This window comes from Loxodonta africana, chromosome 3 (genome assembly GCF_030014295.1).
Source record: "Loxodonta africana isolate mLoxAfr1 chromosome 3, mLoxAfr1.hap2, whole genome shotgun sequence".
Classification (NCBI taxonomy): Eukaryota; Metazoa; Chordata; class Mammalia; order Proboscidea; family Elephantidae; genus Loxodonta; species Loxodonta africana.
The window spans coordinates 88,507,882-88,526,281 of NC_087344.1; the positions used below are offsets into that span (position 1 = coordinate 88,507,882).

General features: G+C 37.5%; 1 protein-coding gene across 3 annotated transcripts in view; it reads right to left on the bottom strand.

Moving 5' to 3' along the window:
• FAF1 (Fas associated factor 1) overlaps nucleotides 1-18,400 on the bottom strand; it is a 620,612-nt gene that overhangs the window by 352,258 nt on the left and 249,954 nt on the right. For all 3 annotated transcript variants that reach the window (XR_010321387.1, XR_010321388.1, XM_010591294.3), the window contains exon 6: nucleotides 16,544-16,635. Coding sequence is in view for 1 of the 3 variants with exons in the window: in XM_010591294.3 (XP_010589596.1) it covers nucleotides 16,544-16,635 (92 nt within the window). In the remaining 2 variants the exon portion in view is untranslated. The remainder of the gene's footprint in view (nucleotides 1-16,543; nucleotides 16,636-18,400) is intronic.

Sequence of the window (18,400 nt, forward strand, 5' to 3'; positions counted from 1 at the left end):
TTTTCTTTCCCCCCTAAATAAGGGGAAAATAATGTACAGCCAATTTTAACACAATGGCCACAATAAATAAATTTGAAGCTACTTTCATACATGTGAACATATAAAGTAATAAATTATTAGCCTCCATATGTCAAGGATAGATAAAATCAGCAACAACACTACAAGAACACGTGCGAGAGTCATTACTACTTTACACACTGAATTTATTTCAGATTCAGAGAGCACTTTAGTGGAGAAAGCACATGGTTATTTTAATACAGGTGATGCAGAGAATTTCAAGGTTCACATAAGACTGCACAATGGTACTGAAAATCATTTGATCACCATATAGCTCTAGGACCAGACCAGATCAGACCAGATGCCATCAAACTGATTCCGACTCATTGACCCCATGTGTGCCAGAGTAGAGCTGCGGTCCTCAGGGTTTTCAATGGCTGCTTTTCTTCTTTTTTTAGAAGTACATCGCAGGTCATTCTTCTAAGGCATCTCTGGGTGGACCTGAACCTTCAACCTTTTGGCTAGCAGCCAAGCATGTTAACCATTTGTACCAACCAAGGACTTCATGTAGCTATATATTTGTCATTAATTCCTGATGAAGAAAAGGAATGGCTTCCCTCATGCCAAACAGCAGCAGGTTCATTTCACAGGGTAGAAAAGGAGTAGCCAGGATGTTATGCATCAATAATAATAATAATTTAAGGATTTCCTCTCCAGCAATTCCTTAAATAAAGAATTCCCTCTTATCCAAAAGTAAACCCATCCACGTATGGACAGCTGATTTTGACAAAGGATCAAAGTTCATTAACCAGTGAAGAGAAGGTCTCTTTAACAAATGGTGCTGGCAAAACTGGATACTCATTTGTAGAAGTATGAAACAAGATCCACATCTCACATCATACACAAAAACTAACTCAAAATAGATTAAAAACCTAAATATAAAATCTAAAACCATAAAAATCATGGAAGAAAAGAACTGGGACAAAACTAGGGGTCCTAATATATGGCATAAGTAAAATAACAAACATAACCAAAAATGTACAAACAGCATAAGATAAACTAGATAACTGAGATTTCCTAAAAATTAAACATGTAGAGTTATCAGAAGACTGCAGCAAAAGAATAAAAAAAGAACTTACAGGCTGGGGAAAAAAATTCATCTATGACATATGTGACAAGGGTCTAATCTCTAAAACTTAAAGAGAACTTGAACACCTCAACAACAAAAAGACAAACAACTCAACTAAAAAATGGGCAAAGGACATGAATAGATGCTTCACCAAAGAAGATATTCAGACAGCTAAAAACACATGATGAGATGCTCATGATTATTAGCCATTAGAGAGATGCAAATCAAAACTACAGTGAGATGCCATCTCACCCTGGCAATATCAGCACTGATCAAAAAAACAGAAAACAAATGCTGGCAAGGTTGTGGGGAGATTTGAACTCTTATAAACTGCTGGTGGGAGTGTAAAATGGTACAACCACTATGGAAAACGGTATGCCACTTCCTTAAAAAGCTAGAAGTAGAAATACTGTATGATCCAGCAATCCCACTTCTAAGTATGTATCCTAGAGAAATAAGAGCCAAGACAAAAACATACATATGCTCACCCATGTTCACTACACCATAATTCACAATAGCAAAAAGATGGAAACAATCTAAGTGCCCATCAACAGATGAATAGATAAGCAAACTGTGGTACATATGCACGATGGAATACTACAAAATGATAAAGATAATGATCAATCTGCAAAACACCTCACAACATGGATGAATCTGGAGGACACTACACTGAGTGAAATAAGTCAATCACAAAAAGACAAATATTGTATAAGACCACTATTATACATAGTCAAGAAAAGGTTTACACAGAGAAAGAAACATTTTTTGATGGTTACCAGGGGTAGAAGGGGGAGGGAGGGAAAATTACTAATCAGAGAGTAGAGACCTGTCAACTTTGGTGAAGGGAAAGGCAGTAACACAATATGGGGGAAGTCAGCACAACACGACCGTGGCAAGGGAAGACACTGAGAGGTACACAAGAATAAAAGGCAATGATAGTAAATAATATAACAAACAATTCTGTGACAACAGTAATAACAAACAACAATTTATGAGTGGATACACAGGTAAATATGTACGCTGAACAGGTGTGAGAGGGAGCATGGGAGTAAACTCGCATACACAGGTTTGGCTATGGATATTTCTACATACATATTTGTATGTGCTGCACGTATACTCATATATATAATACGGCACACAGGGTACACAGTCATGGAAACATCCTAGATATAACCAAACACCTTCAGGGGCTGAGTTACTGGGCTTGAAGGCTAAGAACCATAGTCTCGGGAGACATTTGGTCAATTGGCAAAATTTCGTAAAGACAACACCCTATATTCTGCTTTGGTGAGTACCATCTGGAGTCTTACAAGCTTGAGGATGGCCATCTAAAATACAACTACTGGTCTCTTTCTGTCTGAAGCAAAGGAGAGTGAAGAAGACGAAAGACTCAAGAAAAAAATTAGTCCAAAGGACTAATGGACCACAGGAACCACAGCCTCCACCAGCCTGAGACCAGAAGAACTAGATGGTACCTGGCTACCACTACCTACCGCTCTGACCAGGATCACAATAGAAGGTTCTGGTTAGAGTGGGGAGAAAAAATGTAGAACAAAATTCAAATTTATAAAAAAATACTAGATTTATAGATCTGAGAGAGACTGGAGGAACCCCTGAGACTGTGGCCCTTAGACACCCTCCTAACTTGGAACTGAAGGTATTCCCATAGATCACCTTTCAATCAAACAATAGACATGCCTAACACCCATGAGGAAACCGCTCCTTAGAACATTCATCTATATAACACCAAAAGGGCAACATATGCCCAAAAGCAAAGATGAGAAGGCAGGAAGGGGCAGGAAAACCAGACAAATGGAAATGAGGAACTCAGGGTGGTAATGTGGAGAGTACTTACACATTGCAGGGATTGCAACCAATGTCACGGAACAATTTGTGTATAAACTATCAAATGGGAAACTAATTTGCCCTGTAAACCTTCACCTAATGTGTGTGCGCACGCATGCACGCAGAATTCCCTCTTAGGGTATTCAGTGGGTAGAAGATTTGGCCAGGCTAACCTATATCCCTCCTATTAAAGCACTAACAGTTCTAGGAGCAGGGGAAGCACTTACTGTTATCAAGTGAAAATCCATTAAAATTAAGCAACTAGACTAGGAAAGACAACAAATTCAGACTTGGGCTTTGGGGCTTTTAGGCCTCTGTATTCATAGCACTCAAGTAAACAGCTGCCGTCAGTTCAGCACAGGCTTCTAAATGGCCAGCTGCCTGTTAGACACCTGTATATACATTCAAATTGTAATCCTGCTCATTAAAATCCGCGGTAGAAAACATTACGCTTTTGTCAAAACTCACACAACTGAGGGACACCAGAATTGCGCATTTATTGTATGTAAATTATATCTCAATAAAAAAAAAAAAAACTAAACCATAAAAAAATTAATCTTAAATAATCTGACAGCTACCGTTTTTTCTGTAATTAAGCTGACCCTGTATTTTTAACTTAAAAAATACAACATACTTTCAGTCAGTGTAAATGCAACATGGATTTGTTGCCATTGCTACTTAATAATACTATATGTAAACTCACAAATAGAGGTTGTCTGCAGTGAAGTTATATTTTTCAAATCAGTGTTGTAGGTGTAGTTACGTTGGGTAAAGTGTTACCACCAATACAGCGACCGAAAGTCTCCTGTTTTATTCCCACAGTGTGCATACTCCTTTTCCTACACCAAATATTTTAAGCAAAAATATCAATATAAAACAGGCTTAAAAAGTTCATTTCCACTAGATTTGATTTTTTAAATACAACTTGATATTGAAACTAGAACAGTAATTTATTTCAAATAATAGTAATTTATCTTAAATTACTGTGATTTTTTTATTATAAAAATATAAATGCTCTTAGAATGTGCTACTGAATTTTTCATTAATACTCTACAATTTACATCTTTCTAAAATGCCCTACAAATTTCCCCTCTTGTATTTTCGGGAATATTTTGTAATCTGCAACGATCTTTTATCTTTTCAGATACATCAAGATTTTAAATTAAATGGCACGACATATGGCAATTTAAATTTTCATTCTAAATTTAGAGTCATATGAGCTCTTGTCAACAAAAGACCAAATTTACTATAATTACGGATTATTTACATTAAAACAAAATAAGAAATCAATATGTAAATGTAATGTTTGTTGTAGCTAATGCAGCCAGCAATGACAGATTAGGTTCAAACAGCAATCAGTTTGAAAATCTGGCACATATGTAAATGAGTTAGGGTCTTGATGTTTACATTTGACTGTATTTCATTCAGGATTTTAAAATTGTCTCAGGAGCAGCATAAAAGTAAAATGTTAATCTTTCTACTATTAATACAACTTGAGCTTATCATAACTGAAACTAGGTTTTTGCTCCTGTCCAGCTAAATTAACATATGATACTAATAATTCTAAGCTGAAGATTACATCATTCTTAATTAACACTCTGCTACAGTTGTTAACATCCTCCAAGACACCATGTTATCATCACCACAAGTTCTGTAACAATCTTTAAACCACGTTTAACGAAGGTTGGCCTCTTACTCTGCAGCTACTTTTAATTGCTTTCTTTGCTGGCAATTAAACCTGTCTAGATAAACAAACATTTGGTTTCACATAATTCTTAGTAACATTCTTCATAATGATTTCAAAGATCAGATGTCCTTATGTCTATAATTAACGTTCATCAATACAGTGATATATTGGATTCAGCAAAATATTAACCAAAGTATATCTAATTCATCAAAATTTGGTAATTAGTGGTGATAGTGATATATTGGAATCCCTCAAGTAGTTCATAGCAAAACCGTCAAAACATAATTCCATCCATCTAGACAAAATATGAAACAAAAAAAATATTTAAAGATATATTTGTTTCATGAATTAGTGACAAAATTTCTGACTGTCCATTAAAACAACCATAAAGAATACCTGCAGTTCTTTTTCAAAGTGGGATGCTGACAAACTAATCTCAGTAGTCACTGGCCTATCAATACGCAGTAAACTGTATAAATGGGTTTGGTATATCATTCCAATTAGATGTGTTGTGATTTCCATCAATGCTTTATAATTGGTGACGAGTTTCTCCTCTCATCCTGAATGTATAACTTTAGGGAAATGTGCTCCTCTTAAAATGAGCTACTTTTAAGTAGTCCCTTACTAAGAAACATTTATCAACTCAATACCTTCCAAGTATTGGGCGGAAATCACAATAACTTGAAACACTGATTATCCCTGTTTTATCTTGAGAAATGACAAATTATGCATTGTTTGAATATAACCCTGGTAACTCAAAACATTTTTACAAATAAATATTCACGGTGAACCCCCTTTCCCAAAAAAAAGGTTCTGTAAATCACTCTGGAAAAATAAATTGCTCCATTCAGAACATTTACTTCTTGTCTTAGTTATCTAGTGCTGTCATAACAGAAATAACACGGATGGTTTTAACAATAAGAAATTTATTCTCTCACAGTCAAGTAGGCTACAAGTCCAAATTCAAGGCATTGGCTCCAGGAGGAGGCTTCTCTCAGCTCAGAAGGAAGGTCCTTGTCATCAATCTTCCCCTGGCTAGAAGCTTCTCCACACAGGAACCCCAGGTCCAAAGGACACACTCTGCTCCCGGCACTGCTTTCTTAGTGGTATGAGGTCCCCCCTCTCTGCTTGCTTCCCTTTCCTTTCATCTCTTGTCAGATAAAAGGTAGGGCAGGCCACACTCCAGGGAAACTCCCTTTACATTGGATCAGGGATGTGGCCTTACTAAGGGTGTTACAATCCCACCCTAATCTTCCTCTACATAAATTACAATCACAAAATGGGGGACAACCAAAACAATACTGGGAATCATAGCTTAACCAAGTTGATATTTATTTTGGGGGGACACAATTCAATCCATGACACTTCCATATACAAAGTTTTCTGAAAATTTTCATTTATAGGCCATTTAAAGTTGTCTCTTTCTACCACACTGCCACAGCCTCACAAATACTGATCACTAAAATGCCACCATGAAGAATACACACTGAGAACAATCATTTTGAATTACATTTTAGCAAATTATTTGGAGATACTAAAAAGTTTAAAATTTCTTCTTTATTATTTTGAAAATAAAATTTAGTCCAAGGATTCCTTCATTGGCAGTTGCTCATCTCTTGCTTACCATCCATTTATACTATTTATTGATATGGATCTGTAGGCACCGCTCCTAGTTTACAGATGAACTAAACTGAAATGAGACTTTATGTTGATGGCCATATTGACTTTGATCTTTCCAGCAACCCTGAAGTTACAGTTAAGAACTCACCTCTAGAATGCTCAGAGGCACTGTGTAAGTGGTTTGAAATTAAGAGACCCATAAGAGTCAAGTCCTGACTCATCCATTAATTAGCCTTCCAACCTAGGAAAAGAAACTACTGAGCACCTGCATTGTGCCAGGCCCTATGCTCACATTATCTCATTTAATCACCCTCAAAGGCTTGGGAGATAGAAATTATCATCTTGGTCTTTCTGGATAATGCAATTAAGGCCTGAACAGACAACTTAGCTCCCCCTTTCTGTATCTCAGTTCCCCCAGTCATAAAATGGAACTGAATTAGGTAACTGTTTTTGATCCTTCCAAAGATGATATCCTATAGACTTCCACTAATTATATGTAAGAGCTCTCATCAATGTGACTTCTCTCACATTAAGAGAGTACACCAAAAGCTGAAATTATAGGATACAGACAGAGAGTGAACAATATTACAAGGATTAACATTTGTGCAGAAATTGTGAGGTACTGAGGAAACGGGTAGGATGAGAGTTATTTGAAAGCATTCTCAGAACATCCTTCTAATAACTAAATCCCACAACAGTTCCATGACACTTCTCAGTTACCTTAGTTGGGATAATGGGGACAGAGGAGTGGCTAGAACGTCCTCAGTATGGGGTGAGAGAGGGGGGAATGAGGAAAAGAAAAAGGGATACTATGTTTGTATAAGTATGGATACACATTTCACCCAGAGTGTGGCACCTCTTAGCTAGGACCAAGGCCCAGAACACCAGCAGATACCTATCACACCACTGCTAACGGATGCTTACAATGAGCAGACATAAGGAAGGAATATCTCAATCTTTCCCTTTTTATACCAAGCTTAATGGATTTAGTGGACTGCATATCAAACATTCAGAGTTGGAACGGACCTCAAAGATCAAAAGGAGAGCATTCCTTCTGCTTTTCCAAGTTTCTGCCTCTGCTCAGGGAGGAAAAAACTTCTGCCCAAGCTGCTTCTCCCCATAAGGGAAGAGTTTTAGTAAGAACACCTGCAGCACTTTTTCTCCTTCCTAGACTTGCTTCTCCCAGAGGAAGAGAACAGGCTATTACAATCATTCACAAGAGCACACTGTACTAGGTTAGGTTTTACGGAAGGTAGAACAAGACCAGCCGCTCCCTCTTTCACTTCCTATGTCCCAGTGCAGTAAGTTCTCTTCTACTTCCTACCCGCTGTGGTACGTACACCTTGGACAGGGCTTGCCATGAGCTTTGTAAGCTGTCTTTCCCACTGTGACAGGGTTGGTGTGGCAGGCTTATTGCAAGAACCTGTGCCATGTATTGAATTGTGTCCCCCCAGAATATGTGTCATTTTAGTTAAGCCATGATTCTAGTACTGTGTGGTTGTCCTCCACTTTGTGATTGATATAATTTTCCTATGTGTTGTAAATCCTAATCTCTGCCTATGGCTAATGAGGCAAGGTTGGATTATGTTAGAGAAGATTAGGGCAGGATTATAACACCCTTACTAAGGTCACATTACCTGATCCAATGTAAAGAGAGTTTCTCTGGGGTATGGACTGTACTGCCTTTTATCTTACAAGAGAAAAAAGGAAAGGGAAGTGAACAGAGAGGAGGGGACCTCATACCACCAAGAAAGCAGTGCCAAGAGCAAAGCGCATCCTTTGAACCCAAGGTTCCTGCACAGAGAAGCTCCTAGACCAGGGGAAGATTGATGACAAGAACCTTCCTCTAGAGCCAACAGAGAAAGAAAGCCTTTTCCTAGAGCTGATGCCCTAAATTTGAACTTCTAGCCTACTAAGCTGTGAGAAAATAAATTTCTCTTTGTTAAAGCCATCTACTTGAGGTATTTCTGTTATAGCAGCATTAGATAACTAAGACAGTCCATCAGGTTCTCAAGACCCAGTCATAACTCCATAGGCCACCTGAGCATGTGTGCCTAAGATTTAGATCCAGAATGAGAGGTTTAAAAGAAAAAAAAAAAAAAAAAACCACACTTAGGACTCAAGTCTAAGACACATCCTCTATTGAGTGCTTGCCTGGCTAGTAAAGCAGTTTTGTTTTCTAGTCTGACTACTGACTTTTGTGTGTATAATCCATTGATAAGAACCCTAAAGGAAACAAAGGGTGAGTGGCATCATAAGTGCCTAAGACTCTAGAAGAGCCTCTTTATTTTCAGGTAGTAGCTGAGACCCACAGCAAAAGAGTGACCTGCTCCCAAATCACAGTGATTCTGTGGCAGAGATAGGCCCAGTACTCCTCTGTCTTGACTCACTACTCCTCAATTCCTCAATTTCCTTCTTGTTGGAGAATGTATCAGCCCTACTCTTACTTAATCCGAGGCTACTGTCATTTGCTTTTCCACTTCCCAGGACAAAAAAAAACAAAAAAACACATATTTAATGCCAGTAGTTTACTCAACTACCACAGAAGTCCCCTAACAACAACATTAATTCATTACATCTTAGAATAATTTGAAGCTGGGAGGAGGTCCTGTTTGAAGGTAGTGGGACAGAGATAGGGAAGAGGTCATTGAATGTTAAGCTCAGAGAGGCCAAAAAAAAGCTTACCTACTCATTTTTATTAAGTATGGTTGTGAGATTTACCCATATTTTCTATTCTTATCTTTCTCTGATTTTGATACCAAGATTCAATGAGCATCATAAAACAAGTAATAATCTCTCTGGGAATAGTTTGTGTAAGAATGGGATAATCTGTTCCACGAAGACATGGTAAAATTTTGTTATGGAAATCCCCTTGGGAGGGGGGTGTGAAAGAAAGTGGCATGTGGAATTTTTGACTACTAATTCACTTTTCTTAATGGCTATCATTTTTTTCAGGTTTTCTATTTCCTCTTGTACTCATTTTAGTACAATACATTTTATATAAAATTCTCAATTTGATCTAAATGTTTATTTTCATTGGCATAAGGATATGCATTTTATTTTTTAAAAAATAAAATTTATTTTACTTTATTATTTGTTTAGTATTAATTTATTTGATAATTATTTTATTAATTGAAAAATCTGAATCTGTAAAGTCCCCTTTTTCATGCCTAATATTTTTATTTGTGGTTACACTTGGCTTGACTTTTCAAGGAAACAATTATTACTCTTGTTGATCACTATCATTAGTTTCTGCACTTTAGTTTTTCTTTCCATTTTCTTCAGATTTACTGTTGCTCTTTCTCTTGCTTCTTAAGTTGAATATACAGTTTAATTGTTTGCTATCTTTCTTCTAATTAGTGAACATAAAATTACAAATTTCTAAGTACCAATCTTACTGCATTTAAAGATTCGGTATCCAGCACCCTCATTTATATTCACATCTAAATATCCTGTAACTCAGTTCCCCCACCTGCAAAACGTGAGTAATGGTATCTACTTATGATTTACTGTGAGGATTTAGTAAGATAATGTATATAAAGGGTTTGGCTAAAAGCTGGGTTTCATAAATGACAGTTGTTGTGCCAATGCCACTTATTAAACACTTTAGCTTCATACTTCCCTAATACCTTTATTCACATAACTAGTATCTATCATTGTTGCTAGCTGCCCTTGAGTTGGCTTCAACTCATGGCACTATTACATACAACAGAACAAAACATTCCCCAGTCCAGTGCCAACTTCATGATCATTGACATGTTTGAGTCCACTATGGCAGCTATTGTGCCAACCAGGATGTTCTTTTCTAGTGAATGGTCTTTTCCTGATGATGTGTCCCAATTAAGCAATCCAAAGTCTCGCCATCATCACTTCTAAGAAGCATTCTAGTTGTAGCTATTCTACGCCTGGTATGTTCTGTACGCTCAATATTCTTCACCAGCACCATGATTTGAAGGCATCGATTCTCCTATCTTCCTTTTCAATTGTTCAGCTTTCACATGCATATGAGATGACTGAAAAGGCCATGATTAGTGTCAGGTGCGCCTCAGCAATCAAAGTGACACCTTTGTTTTTAAAACTTTAAAGAAGTTTTTTGCAGCAGATTTGTCCAATGTAATACGTCATTACATTTCTTGATTGCTGTTTCCATGAATATTGATTGTTTTTAGCAGTTTTTTTTTTTTATAGTTCGAACTTGGTCATCAATCATTACTGTAACAGCTCTGAAATTCAGAACCTAGAAATAGCCTCCATTTGGTCTCAATCTCTATTCTTCCACCTCTCCTAGTTTCTCTAAACCTGCCAGCTAACCTCATTACCACATTTAATCCCTGAACTCCACCTCCGCCTCGCATACACCTTTCTGGCCACCAGCCCTTTTTTGGCTCCACTTGTTTAAATTTTCCCTATTTGTTCTCTCTTTCTCTTCATACTTCTAATAATTCTCCAGTCTCTTAACTTCTCCTTCCCTTCCCAGTTGAGCTTTCTGAAAATAACAGTGTATGCTCTGTAAATTCAGCTCTTCATTTCTCACTTATCCCTAAAAATCCACTACAATCTGTTTCTTATTCTCACCATTCTACCAAAAATGATCTCAGCAAAGTGATCAATTAAAAAAAATATGCTAAATCCAATGGTCTTTTTAATAATCATCATCATCCCACTTGCAGTACACTGCAGTATTTTACACTGTTGTGTATTTGAGACAAAATATAGTACAGATTTCTGGAGAAGATGATAAGCTCAATTCTTAACATAATGACCTTTAGTTACATATGGAACACAGATAAGTGAAAAACTCCACAGGCAGCTGAGAAATGTGGGTCTGCAAACAGAGAATTGTGAGTCATCTATACATATTTGGTAGCTAAAAGGTTGACAGCAGGCATGAGAGAGAAGGTAAAGAGTAAGAGGGACTGTGGAGAACAGAACTCTGAAGAACATCAACATTTAGAGCAGGTCAAATAAAGAGGAGCTTACAAAGGAGACTAAATGAAGCAACCTGAGTGGCAAGAGAAATACGAACAGTGGCATATAAAGAAAGTTTCTGTAAAGAGATGAATTAAGAAAACTCCTAATATACTTAATGAATAGGTTATAAACTCCTTGAGGACAGAGATTATATCTTTTTAATCCAGTGGGTAATCAATAAATCTTTGATGGGTTGAATCAAAATGTATAATATAAAACATGTATAATAAATATAGCCTTTTTCCTCTTTCTAATTTTACTATAATTTATAATAAAATGAAGTTGTGCCATAAGCATACTGCTTCATATTGTGCAGCCTCACTTATATAAAAAAACAAGAACAGGCAAATGTATAGAGACCAAAGTTTATTAGTGGTTACCAGGGGCAGGAATAAGGGGGAAAAAAGGAGGGGGGGGTTGCTGCTTATGGAGTACTGAGTTTGTTTCTGGTGATGGAAAAATCACACTGATTAAGGGTAGGGCTGCACAGCCAATTAATGTAACTGCTGTCAATAAGCTGTATATCTATAAAAAGCTGATCTGGCAAAAGTTGCGTGACAGGTATATTCACAACAACAACAACGGCAAAAAAGGAGTAGCTGCTGAGGCTGCTTATGTACAACCAAACACCTCATGGGGTTTGGTTCCTTGGTTTGGAGGTCATGGTTTCATGAGGTATCCCATTTAATTAGCCTAATAACGTGTTTAGTGCTTCTGTTCTACCTCCTAGTTCACTTGGTAGTGCCTGGGGTCTTAAAGACTTGCAAGCATCCATTCAAGGAACAACAATTGGTCTGTATTCATCTGAAGCAACAGAGGAAGAAGGAGAGTCAGGAATAGGAGGAGGAAATGGACTGTGTGGCTAATTCCCTCCATGAGTAACTGCCTTCTCTGCCATGAGACCAGAAGAACTACATGGTGTCCAGCTACCGTCACTGAACATTTTGATCAAAGATTCTATATAAGAATCCTAATCAAAAGGAAAGAAAATGCAGAACAGAATTTCAAATTCTCATGGAATCCATACTTCCAGCAGCCATGGAGTCTGGCTGAACCCCTGAAACTATTACCCTGAGATAATCCTCAAACCAAAAATACGCCCTGCATCTTCTTAAAACCAAACAATGGCTTAACAAGTAAAGAAAGTCTGCCTTGAGCACTGTGCTCTCTTAAGATCTACCTATATGAGTTCAAAGCGACAACAGCAACATGAAAGATTAGACAGGAACCTTAGGGGGCAGTGAGTTTATGTTAATGGAAGACGAACAACTCAGAAAAAGAGGGTAAGAATGGTTGCACAACGCAGGAGAATGTCACTGAATTGTACACACAGAAATTGTTCAACTGATGTATGTTTTGATATGTATAGTTTCAACAATAACACCAAAAAACAAATTATAAAAAATTAACTAGTGAAATCTGATTATTAAAAAGGATTTTAAAATCTTTTTCATCTGTTATAAAGACTATGCATATCTCAGAAAGCTTAAATTCTATTTCCTGAAAAATGTAATTCACTTTATGATAAAAAAAATCATTTAAATATAATTCAATTACAGGGGCTCATCAGGTAATTTTGCTGCTCTTAGCTTTAGCTTGTACCTTTTTTTCTCCAGAAAGTAACTAAATACAAAATAAGGCTCAATTACCAGGCACCCTCTAGTGGCAGTAAAATCCAGTTAATACTTCTTTTTAATCGGAAATCGTTTGAGATTGCAACTATCAGTGTGAACACTCAGCAAACCTTGAAAATAAAATGGTTTGTCAGTAAGTTATTTAAGAACATTTAACTTTATGTTTACATTTTACTAAATAATTAATGTACTGTAACTAAGAATAAATTAATACACGGAAAGTTCATGAATATTCTTGAGAAGAATTACAGTAAGTGATATAAAGTACATAAATGCCCTTCAGAGTACATAATAACAAGATTTTTAAAAATTCTCATTTTAGAGAACAGCCTCCAAAAAAGAAGGACTCTAAGTAAGCTTTGTATATTTCTGGAGCATAATCTTCAGAGTAAGAAGTACTTACTGTTGACCTTGAACAATCCACACAACTTTTCTAAACACCTCAGTTTCCACATCTACAAACAGAGGTATCAAAATCTGCCCGCATCCCTTCAGAGTTGTTTTAAGAATCAAGTGAGATTTGAATGAAAAGTAACATTACTGATATTTATTAGTTTAAACAACTTTAATTATTATGCTTTGCAGTTCGTGCTTTCACATATAATGTAACACTTATTGAATTTTTTACAACCATTCCGGCAGCTGGAAAGAATACGTCCCATTTTATACATGAAAAATCTAAAGCTGGTATAGGGATTCAGGATTTTTCTCATTATACCCTGATATATTCTGTCTGAAGAGATGTATTATAATCATACTACTTTCTTGACTTGGTTATAAATAAATTTTCTTAGGAGTGATACTGTAATTCCAATGTTATCTACTCCCTTTAGAGAAGACTGATAGTTTATAAAGAAAGAACCTAATGCCTGTCACTGCACTGGAGTTGAAATGGTGAAGTTCGGCAGCACTGCAACTAAAAGGCAATTTATTCCCCAACTCCCCTCCATCTTCCAACACGCCCTGAACTCACTTTAGAGAAAAACATTTAAGATATATACCACAAGAAAATAAAAATAGTCTCTAGTTTTATAGAAAGATACATTAGACAAACACATGATAAGAAATAAACCTTAAGCTTTTTAGTTAGGTTATAATAAAATATGCATTAATTTACGATTTTCACATTAGCAGGAGCCTCTATATGGCACCTCTCCCACCACCCAAATACTCTGTGCTCTCTGTCTTTTGCTTGGCTTTGTATATTTCTCTCTTTCTTATTATTCCAGCACAGCAGACAGCAACATTATAACTTGGTAAAAATCCGTATAAAGACAACCAGGGACGACCACTTTAGCGCTGTATGAAATACTCATTCTCTAAGAAACACTGCATTCCAGCAGCATCATAGGCCCCTGCTTTCCCAGGAACTGAAAGATTGGCAATCAAACTGAGGTCAGCCACATGGCAATGAAGAACATTTCCATTAGCCCAGGAAGACATTTTGATAAATCCATTTAATCATGCTACTGGGAAGCAATGGATTATAATCACTGATGTCTCCTGTCTGCTTTTAATTATATGGATTACATCTTGGATGCCTGTGATTATACTTTGTTAACTAACCTACAAAATAATGTTCTACCTGAATAGATACTGCACCAGACCCATAGCTCTTTGTTTAACTTAAAATCTCATCTGAGGTTTATATCAACATTACGATAAGCATGAGGACTACAAGTACTGTTTGGCTGTTTTGTAATACTGTGCAAACTCCACTGCCTATTAACATATGATCTGAACACAGAAGATAAAAAGCACCCTGAGAACTCTTCAAATGCTTAACCTGAAACTATTAACAGAATATCAAATATAATTACATTAGACGTAACTTATCAGTTGAGCAATTTCTACTTTGGTAAAGCCAAATTTAATTTTCTTTTTGCTACTATCTGTCTAATAATGAAGGTATTTAGTAGGTGGTGAGGAAAAAGTTTAGCAACCGTCAAAGTTTAGGGAAACTGGTCTTTTACATGATAGATTAACCACACTCCATAAAAAAAATCACTACGTTGCATTAAAGAGATAAAAGTGTTGGAAAACTGTGAAAATCTTAATTAAAAAAAAAACATTGCTGTTGAGTCAATTTCAACTCACGGTGACCCCGTGTGTTACAGAGTAGAACTGCCCCATAGGGTTTTCTTGGCTGTAATCTTTACAGAAGCAGATCGCCAGGCCTTTCTTCTCAGTTCCACTGGTGGGTTCAAATGCCCAACCTTTACGTTCACAGCTGCTCACAAGCTAATTATGCCACCCAGGCATCTGTGAAAATCTATAGACAACCTAAAGTACATAGTTCTGTAACAAAACTATGTGAAAAGATTAACAAAAATAATTTCTCTATCATCAGCACAATCATTCACTATAGGTCAGTTTGCTTCACCTAGGGATAAAAAGCTTGATTTATAATTAAACAGTAAAATTATCTGATTGTTCTATAAATGTAGTGAAATTTACTGTAAAAACTGAAAAGAGTATGAGATCCCCAGTTCCAAAAAGAATATCTCAATAAATTTACTATCAGAGTTTTTCAGGCTGTATCCTACAGATTCCAATCAATTTTCCTCATAAGTATGCCTCTTTTAGCCACGAAAAGGGTAGAGTTCCATTTAGTCTCCCCCCTCCTTCAAGCTCTAGTCCTTCCCCTTCAGTCAGAGAAGTTCCATTATTATTTCTCACATACTGAGGTTTTGCTAAAGATTTCCTTTGGAAAGAAGATTTCAACACTAAAATCGAATAAACTATCTAAATCAAGTAGTTTGAAAACTGATACACAGTTATGCATCACGTCCACCATACGTGCTATGATAATAGGACATCATGTGATTTGGAGGTTGTGGGAATACCATATTATATACAGGAGAGAGGCGTGCAGGATGGTCACCCATGGGGCCTGGACCTGCACTGCCTCCACTGCACTGAAGAACTACACAAAAACTTTAGCTCTGGCACCACTGATCCTGCATGGTCACCACCCGGTCTCTTCTAACCACGCCTGGACCCCACCCGCCTGACTGCCTGCCCAGGCACACAACAGTGTCCAGCTGGCTATCTCCCAGCCCTGTTGCACCACCAGCTCCCTTGCCTTCCTCCCTCCCTGCCTGCCTTCCCCATCTCCCCTAATGGGTTTTAAACTCTTCCAGCTCCACCTGCCCCAGCCAGGACTGCTCGGTGGCCACCACCGCGGGAGGAGCCGTAGCCTCAGTTTGGGCATCAAGAGCAGGGTGCCTGGGCCAAGTGGGGTATCGGCCTCAGCGGGGCATTCTCCTCGGCAGCTCTGGTGGCATTTGTACAGTCCCTGCTTGAGGCGAGCTCCGTGGACAGGTAGCCACTGATGGGCACCAGACCCCCTCCCTCTACCACCCCAGGGTCAGGGCGAACATAAGACCTGGAGCTAATGAGAACAGGTTGGACCTCCTTACTTAGCAAAGTAGTCTGATAGCCCCCGTTCTCTGATGGGGATAACCTTGTGGAACCACAGATGTACATAGGGTGGATGTTGCCAGAACCTACATTAAGTGATGCATACCTCTATACATAATAGTTGTTGGTAAGTTAAATCTTCAATGAGATTTTGATTTTATTTGATTTTGATGTCTGTATACAGTTTAAAGCAATTTAACAAACTTTCATTTCAGATTCACAGGAAAAACATCTTACCCAACATGACTAGATGATGAAGGTGGTGGCAAGTCTGGTGTAAGGACATAAAGGCTGTTGTTTTTTGGCAAGTGTAGAGATTTTAAGACCGTCTGAAAAAGAAAAAAATAAAAACAAAAATTGAATGCTGACTGTGCATTATTAATTTTTTTCTATAGTTCTCACACAAAATTAGCAACTTCTTAGTTTGACTTTATTTTTTTTACTATTTCCTAGATAGGGTAATATAGAAGATCTATTGAATCCAAACAACCTCATTTCCTCAATATATATTATAAATTAATATAAATCTGAGTATTAAAATACGAATTTTTTACCCAGGAAGAGATATAGATAACGAAGTTGAGATTAACTTTTTCACATGCAACTTATTCCAGGATCATTACAGCAAAAATTAGCAATGAAGATTTACATAGAACATAGACTTAAGATCACTGAGAACATTCCACCCCAGTGATTTTTATAAATGAAGAGCTGCAGCCTGAGAAGTAAAGTGACTTGGACAAAGTCGCTAGCTGTTACTGACGTTTCTTAGCTCTTACTCCAGAGATCTTTTTGTTAAAGCTATCAGTTTGGGGTGAATAATCTACTCTTGGGCTACAACTGATCCACGGGCTTGAAAAACACAGTAAATTTCTTTGCCACAAAACTCCTACATAAATTTTCAAACTCCTAACTTGATGGTAAAGACTTGAGAGTGCGCTTCAAACTTTTTTTGACAGCAACATACATTAATAAATACATTATACATTTTATCCCAGAGAAAAAAATGTATTTATTAATGTGAGTTGCTGTCAAAAAATTAATAAATATATTAATAAATTAATAAATACATTTTACATTGTAACCCAGGACAGGAAACCCTGGTGGTGTAGAGGTTAAGAGCTATGGCTGCTAACCAAAAGGTCAGCAGTTCAAATTCACCAGGCACTCCCTGGAAACTCTATGGAGCAGTTCTACTCTGCCCTATAGGGTCGCTATGAGTTGGAATCAACTCGATGGCAATGGGTTGGGATCCAGGACACACATGTTCATTCAGATATTTATTGAGCCACTTACTTTGCACCAGGTACTATTTTGGGCACTGAGGATATTTAAAAAAAAAAAAAAACAAACATTGCCGTCAAGTCTAATCCGACTCATAGCGACCCTATAGGACAGAGTAGAATTGCCCCACACAGTTTCCAAGGAGGGTCTGGTAGATTCGAACTGCCGACCTTTTGGTTAGCAGCCGTAGTAGCTCTTAACCACTACACCACCAAGGATATAGCAGTGAACAGAGCTTGCCTTTTAGTAGGAATAAATAAAAAGATAGCTAAACTATAGGGTCATCATAAGTCAGAAGCAATTCAACGGCAACTGCTTTATATAGCAGACTATTAAAACCAAACCAAACTCTTTGCCATCAAGTCAACTCTAACCCACTGTGACCCTATAGGACAGAGTAGAACTGCCCCATGCGGTTTCCAAGGAGAGAGCTGGTGGATTTGAACTGCTGATGTTTTGGTTAGCAGCCAAGCTCTTAACCACCATGCCACCAGGGGTATTACTAAAACCAAGCCAAACCCGTTGCCCTCGAGTCAATTCCAACTTTTAGCGACTCCACAGGACAGAGGAGAACTACCCCACATAGTTTCCAAAGAGCACCTGGTGGATTCGAACTGCTGACCTTCTGGTTAGCAGCCGTAGCACTGCACTACTATGCCACCAGCATTTTCACAGGGGTATGAGAAGGTGACAATTTCAATGACTACACATAAATCAGAGAAGGGGTATGAAAAATATTGGGTTGGGCAACTTTGCAGCTTTAAATTGGGTGACCAGCGTGTGTGCGTCTCACTTGGAGAATGTAACATT